We start from the raw sequence: 7,236 nt of genomic DNA, 5'->3' as shown, positions 1-7,236 counted from the left end.
ACGCGCACCATTATTATTCACTTTGCCTCGGCGTACTGGTGCGAAAAGCGTGGAGCGGCATGAGTAAGCCACGGCTGAAAACGCCGCGGAAAATGTTATGTCGTCTCCACGAACGACTCGAGCAATGAATAAAGTCGCCTCAACCGACACGCATAACAGTTTTTCAAAACCAGCTCAGCTCAGCAAGAGAGATTTCGTCGACCTTGGTGACGCGCCACGAACATGTCGCGAAATCAAGTTCACCCTCTGCGCATGCTCAGTTTGGTCGCGCCACGTAGTTTGGAAAAAAAAAAAAAAACGCGCGCAACCGAGCCAACGCCCAGTTCCCAGGTACACGACGATCCGCGAAAAGCTCAGTGAGTCCGTATACTTGGATTGTGCCGAGCCGTCGACTGAAAGGTTAGTCACCGTAAAAATTTACAAAGATTTTTTTTTTCATCAGACGCGATAGTATTTCACAGCATGTTCGTTGGCATTCCGTTGGTTCATAAGCTAACTGAAAGCGTGCTGTTCTCGGGGGCTTGTATTGTAGCCGAAAGCAGCCTCAATATTGCTACTGTCGCAGTGCTACTCTCCCAGGTAGATTGATGACGTGCAAGGTAACCTCATTCGTCGTGCGTTTGTATCCGGAAAGTGTGTAATTAACGTCTCGTGACCATGCATTTCGCTAGAGGCAGAACACCGGCGAGTACTTATCAATTTCATTACGCCTTAAAAAGGTGCAATTTCATTGCTGAGCGGGACTGCACATGATCCGTATCTAGTGCTTTGTCGAGCTTCCTCGTAGTTCAGGTAGCATGTGACTTAGGACAAGTTTGCCGTGTGGAAAACGAAGCAGACGATTGGCGAGGCGTTTGTACAAGCATTGTACTGCATTCGAGGAATGACGGACGGTACAATGAAGTAGGCACGCGTAAGTATACTTGATGCGGTCGCTCCTCATTCAAACGAAGCGGCAAGGTAGCCACAAATATTTTATGTATGCGATATTCGTTGTAAATGAAGAGACAAAAATTGCCTCAAGCAAATCGGCTCTCTGACTCGCACAAAAATCCTAGATGCAAAATCACATTATATAGGCCTCGAATTCACTATACGGAAGGTAATCCTTACTTTTCTCGGTGTGTTATTTCAAAATAGAGAGGCTGGTATAGAAGGATAAGGTCATATTACAACTGAACAAAGTTCGTTTGGTGAAACTGGCTTTCGTTGAAGTTTTTTTTGAAGAAATGTGGGATATATGCACTTCTTTTGGTGGTATTCAAAACCAAATCACACACCACATTTAAAGGGAATGTAATTTTGACTTGAATTTCTATATTTATTTTGATTTTTGTGCTAACTTTCAATCTTTGAGTGTCGACCAAACCAAGCACTTCTTCGTCACAGCTGTTGTTGCGGAGATCTCACGTTTTCTTTTACTTTATAAAGAAAACAGAAACTGGCTGAAATGAAGCGTGACCATCCGAAATTCGCAACAAGTTCGCTATTATCGATAATTCGCTCTATCGGATTTCTTTATAACGAGCTTCAAGTGTATTGATCTCTTTTAAAATTCTTGCCTGTTCGCAGAAAGACCACCACCTCTTGTTTGGCAAAATTCACTGAAGAAGCGTTGCGTGTGAGTAGTAGAAGCCGATATACGTGTCATTGTTTCGCCGTTGCATAAAGTTATGCCCCGTCTTTCTATATGAACGCAGTGACAGTGTGAGACACGTGTAGTGGGCGAGTCATGTACCGAGCGAAGAGAGCTAATGCAACGAGTGCACTAGCAACCAGTACTTGCAGCTGTGCACGCCATTGAGAGGAGTGAAAATAGAAACTCATTGTAAGTAATGCGAAACTAACTACTGCTTCACATTTCGATCCGGAAGTCACGGAGGCACATAGGTTCTTTCACACGCTTGCCACAGCTAAGCATAACGTTCGACGTCTCCTCTCGTGGCCGAATATTTAAAGGGACGTGTCGCAGCGCACGTGCACCTGCATGGAGCACGTACTATTTGCCGAAACAAGTACGTAGTAGAGAGAGAAGAGTGGCGGTTACCGAGCCCACACCGTTAGGACCACCGCTCGAGAAACCGGGTAGGGGTCATTGACGCGTGCAGTTTGGAGGTAGGACCGCAATGCACGGCCAGGAAGACTCTTCCGCGAGCACTTCCCCTCACCGGGACACCCTTTGCCTCCTCCTCTCCGGTCACGTGACCGCAGCACACACCCCCAATTCGCGTCCACGACCGGGGCATCGCGGGCACACGCCGGGCCGACAAACCATGACGAACATCCCAAAAGCGGCGGCGGGCGCCCGGGCGCCCGCCTCGGAAACGGCGCCCCGGCGACGTCAGCGGGTCGCCGTCATCGGTGCGGGCGCCAGCGGTCTGACCGCGGTCAAGGCATGTCTCGAAGAAGGCCTGGACGTCGTCTGCTACGAGCGCACGGACGTGCTGGCGGGCCTTTGGCACTACACGGAGACCGTGGAGCGTGGCCGCGCCTGCGTCATGCGCTCGACGGTGATCAACTCGAGCAAGGAGATGTCCGCCTTCAGCGACTTCCCGCCGCACGACAAGCTGCCCAACTACATGCACAACTCGCACATGGCGCGCTACATCGTCGACTACGGCCGCGCCAGCGGCGCCGTAGACAAGGTGCGCCTCCGGCACGAAGTGGCCGACGTGAGGCCCACCAGACCGGGCTGCGAGGACACGACCTGGACGCTCCGGATCCGAAAGCTCGACTGCGGTGAAGGCGAAGACCAGGAGTTCGAAGAAGAGAGGGACGCCGTGATGTTGTGCACGGGACACCACGCGCAGCCGCTGTGGCCCCGCTTCAAGGGTCTGGGCGACGAGCGAGGCGAGGGCCGGGTGTTCGCGGGACGTGTGATGCACTCGCAGGACTATCGGACTCCGCGAGGATTCGAAGACCGCCGGGTACTCATCGTCGGCGTGGGCAACTCGGCCGGAGACCTGGCTGTCGAACTGGGCGGCGTCGCTGAACAGGTGAGCGAGTTGTTTCCTTGGCTGACGAGTTGCGACTGGCGCAAACGGGTCGGGTGAAGCATGTTTGCTTCCAAAGGTATATAGTTGGTGCAATATTATTGGATAATATATTTAGTACTATACAGAAAATCAGCATCACTATATCGGCTAACAGAGCTCCGAGCACGCAAGCGCGAAATCTCGTTCTCACAATTGCGAAATCGGTCAACATCAACCGTTCACGCCGCATAAAGAGACGCAATTAGTTTACGATTCCTACAGAGTCACCTTCCTGAACAAGCATTATCGGCTCACCTGCGCAAACAGTAAACGTACATGGACTCTTGGTATTCACAAAGTTAAAAAGCAAGAAGAAGTAAACTAGCATTCGGTGGGTCTCTGCAGTCTACCCTGAAAGTCTCTGCAGATTCTACCTGAAACACACGCAAGTGGAACATTCGAAATATAAATGTGGCATAAAAGGAACAGGCAGCAAAAAATGTTCACGGCGACATGTTTACGTTTGCAGCGTCCTTGAAAATAGCCCAGAGACGTTATTGGCGTGGAATACTCAAGTTCAAGAGCAAAGCTAGTCGAAAGGTTTCCTTGGGCTCCCACAAGTCCAAGATTGCGGTTAGGCAACCGGTTTTCCATCGAGACTCGTCCTTCCAACCTCGCCGATTCGATCAGCGTTACCTGTTTTTAACTAAACGCACACGTCATGCCATAACTGCACTTAATGCTCCCCCCCCCCTCGATTCTTCGAACCACTTTTCATAATGTTAGACGGGTGAGGCGTAATCTAAATTCAATGTATCAGTAAAACCAGTGAATTCATTTCAATATTGCTAAATACTAAAAGACCTTCGCTCAGGTCTCATCTCTTCTCCTATGAAGACTGTAACCTTTCCACTTTCTTTTTTACAGCTACAAGGCATATTGCAACACTAACTAGTAATGACGTATACTTTTGTTTACATCTTATGATCAGCTCAGACGTCGGGGTTTTTCAAAAAACAAAACAGTATTTTTATAGATGCGTTACACAGAAATAGGCAATCAAATGTCGAATGTAGTAACAGAGCAAGAATTATCGCAGCTCCATTTGCAAGCACTTAAAATTCATACGTTTGGGCTAACGCACTACACTGCAACACCTACAAGTGCCGTTTGCAGCTTGCTTCTTTCAGAATTGTGCATTTACAGGTTAAGGCTGACGCATAGGCAATAGTGATTCGGAGTAGCGTAACGTCACTGAACGTGAGAGAAGCACATTGTTTTAGAGAACGAGCTTTCGAATTACTAATTTGTGAATCAGTGCCTTGTTTCCAATTGTAGTGATACAAAGTAAAAAAAAAGAAAGATGGAGAACTGAAAATCAAACTCTGGATATACGCTGATCGCCTTGATGCCTGGAAAAGATGTCGACTGTCTCGCTTTGAAACAGAGAATAGAATGGAATATGCATTCACTAGCTATTCGTGAAACAGAGAGATAGAGATGTTAAGGACATAATAGTATGTTGCGTGTTAGTCAAACGAATGTAGATCAATTTAAGCACCGGTCATACTGGAGCGAGCCAACCAAGGATATCGTTAAGCAATAATTCATACAAAACTGATTGCCCCCCCCCCCTCCACCCACACACACACCTTCTCATCACCTCATCCCACCTAATCCACAACTCCCAGGCATAACCCTACCGAACCTGCAGAAAATTAGAAAAAAAATGTCGATGTAAAATGAAACCAACACAACGCAATCAATAGATTTGGTTTGGATTAAGACAGTTTTCTTGTTATAACTACTGACGCTAGCCAACAGCTAGTCAACATTGGGAAGCATCAGTCGACGGAACAAGTACCAAACTATATTATTAAGCAACCATTGGTTAATTAATATTGTGATAAGAACACAAGCAACTAACTACGGTGGCCTAACTCAGTCAGAACCGGACGTGACACGCTGTGACGGGAAATGGCGGAACGATGTGCAGGAAGATATCGTTTTCGTATCATTCTGTTGACATTCTCCATCCACATACAGCGTCACTCTCTCGTTAGATGTCCAACGTCCATCCATTTTGTGAGACCTACCAATCTGATTCGTGCCGAAGACAACGCTCCCATGTTTACAACGCGCGCGATGGTGCTGTGCTTGTGGCCTTCCAGCCAAGGAGTCGGGGCTAAGCGAGGCGCTATTCGGGCATCCCAGCTGTTCTCGCGTCCCGGCGCGCGCACGTTCCGTTGCAGGTCACGGTCGCCGAGGAAGAGGAGGAAGCGAGCCATTAACGGGGAATCCCCTCTCGCGGATGTGAGGGAGAAGGCATCGTGCGGGTCGCGCCGAAACTGGGCCAACATCGCGTGCTACGCCCGCCTTTGCCGCCCGGCTGCTGCATCCCCGCGGATCACCCGCAGGGAAGGAAGTCCCGTCTAGACAACTATGTTCAGTGCAGCGAACGTTCATGGTTGCCACCACGGTGGCTACGGTAGTCGGCTGCTTTCCGGAAAGACGCGGGTTCGATGTCTGCCGCGGCGGTATCAGTTCGATGGAGGCGAAATGCCTGTGTACGTATGTTTGGGTGCACGCTTAGGAACTCCAGATGGTCGAAATTTTCAGCGCCCTCTACTAGAATTGGCTTCGTTATCTTATTGTGGTTTGAGCACATGAAACTCCGGAAACTACTGTTATAAACGTGTAGGATCTGTGTCAGTCTGTTCACAACAGGTAGATGGCGTAGATGTCCGAGCGAAGAGAGGAGATTTTGTTGAAGCGCACTAAAAAAACGGATGGACAGAAGAGGCTGACAAGGACAGGAGAGGGCAAGCGCTGTCCTTGTCAGCCTCTTCTGTCCGTCCGTTTTTTTAGTGCGCTTCCACAAAATTTTCAATTATGAGCGTAATGCAACTGGCCCGAACTTGTTGTCTTGCTGGAAGAGAGGAGAAATCGTCCATTGTGAGCAACTAATCCCCCCGTTCACGCTGAGAATGATCAGTGCATGATTTACAATGGAGAAGTCTGTCTTCACCTTCTATGTCATGACTGGCCGACGTGGACGGCAGCTTTCGTGGCACTGCACGGAACTGGCGAGAGGAGTTCACGCTGCCCACGTTGGGCATTCAGAGATGGCGGGAGACGGCTGATTGGTCAGTCGCGAGATCACGGGCCTGTCTTGCGATCTTCGTGGCTAATTAATGAAGTGCTCATTTCGAACCTGGAAGAAGTGATTGAGTAATTTGCGCCTTTTGGATTTTTTGCCTCAATACGAGCAACTCGTTGTGTCTACATGTGATCACGTAAAAAAAGAGCAGACTTCTAAAAACAACAGCTCTAGTAAACGTATGAGCCCAGATAATTACGGAAAGAGACCAGGCCTCGCAGGCCTAGCACTAGACAATCCTTCGGCGTGCATGGCATTACTGAAATGGTATTACTGGATGTCATTACTGAATGCCATTTCATGCGCGTGTTCTAATCGTTATGATCGTAGCTAATCGTTATGATCAAGTCATTTTTTCTGCCATCCATTTCCGCCAATCTTGGAAACAATCGAAAAGTACCATTCTAACAACGGAAGTGGTGGTCATGGGGATAATTTTGCCACGGGCAGGACTATCCTATAGCTGACCTGCAGCTGACCTGCAGCTTACCATGCGTCACTTAATCATGTCTCAATAATGGAAGTCTCAAACGCGTGCAATGCCAGCGAGCCATCCTTGAGTGGCAAGGTTCTTGATAAGCTGCGAGGAAGCAGTGCGTTATCCACATAGTAAGCGTTCGGTAACCTCTGGGGCTACTGTGGCGCGCGCGCTTGCACAGAAACTTTGCGTAACGTCCGGCGTGAGTATTGCTACAACGCGTACACAAACAATGCGGTGCCATGTTTGACCTAAGTGCCTAACTACGGGTAACTCAACCACGAAAACAATGAGTGACCGACATAACAGCGTTCAAGTGCACCGGAACATTCGTAATCAAACTGATTTCAAGATACTACGCAGACGCACGACGAATGCCGTGCACGCAAGCGCGCCGGAAGCATCCGAGATAACGGCACCGAAAAGATTACGTCTTTCCGGCGACAAAAAGAGCGTGCAGACAAGTATGCGGATAGGAAGTTCGTGAATGTCGCAGCGTATAGGCAAGACAGGAGCCGTTCCTCACTGACCCACCCCGGTTTGCCTCTCGTATTTGCATATCTCTCAGCACGTCGGCGAGGCTATAGCCACCTTTGTCAGGCGAACTCCTGCCCGACGGAATG

The 7,236-nt window shown here is 49.0% G+C and overlaps 1 protein-coding gene across 2 annotated transcripts in view; it reads left to right on the top strand.

Annotated features, from left to right (window-relative positions):
* Positions 1 to 287: 287 nt before the first annotated feature.
* The window catches only part of LOC119174866 (flavin-containing monooxygenase 5-like), an 84,277-nt gene continuing 77,328 nt past the window's right edge, over positions 288 to 7,236 (top strand). The window contains exons 1-2 of one of the 2 annotated variants that reach the window (XM_075895027.1): positions 288 to 399; positions 1,573 to 2,996. In XM_075895027.1, coding sequence (XP_075751142.1) covers positions 2,127 to 2,996 — 870 coding nt within the window. In that variant the 5' untranslated portion in view covers positions 288 to 399; positions 1,573 to 2,126. The remainder of the gene's footprint in view (positions 400 to 1,572; positions 2,997 to 7,236) is intronic. The other variant, XM_075895028.1, reaches the window with a different exon arrangement.

Source organism: Rhipicephalus microplus, chromosome 5, assembly GCF_043290135.1.
Source record: "Rhipicephalus microplus isolate Deutch F79 chromosome 5, USDA_Rmic, whole genome shotgun sequence".
In the NCBI taxonomy this organism is placed as follows: Eukaryota; Metazoa; Arthropoda; class Arachnida; order Ixodida; family Ixodidae; genus Rhipicephalus; species Rhipicephalus microplus.
The sequence above is the reverse complement of the archived record's forward strand: the minus strand, read 5'-3'. Positions and strand labels throughout refer to the sequence as shown.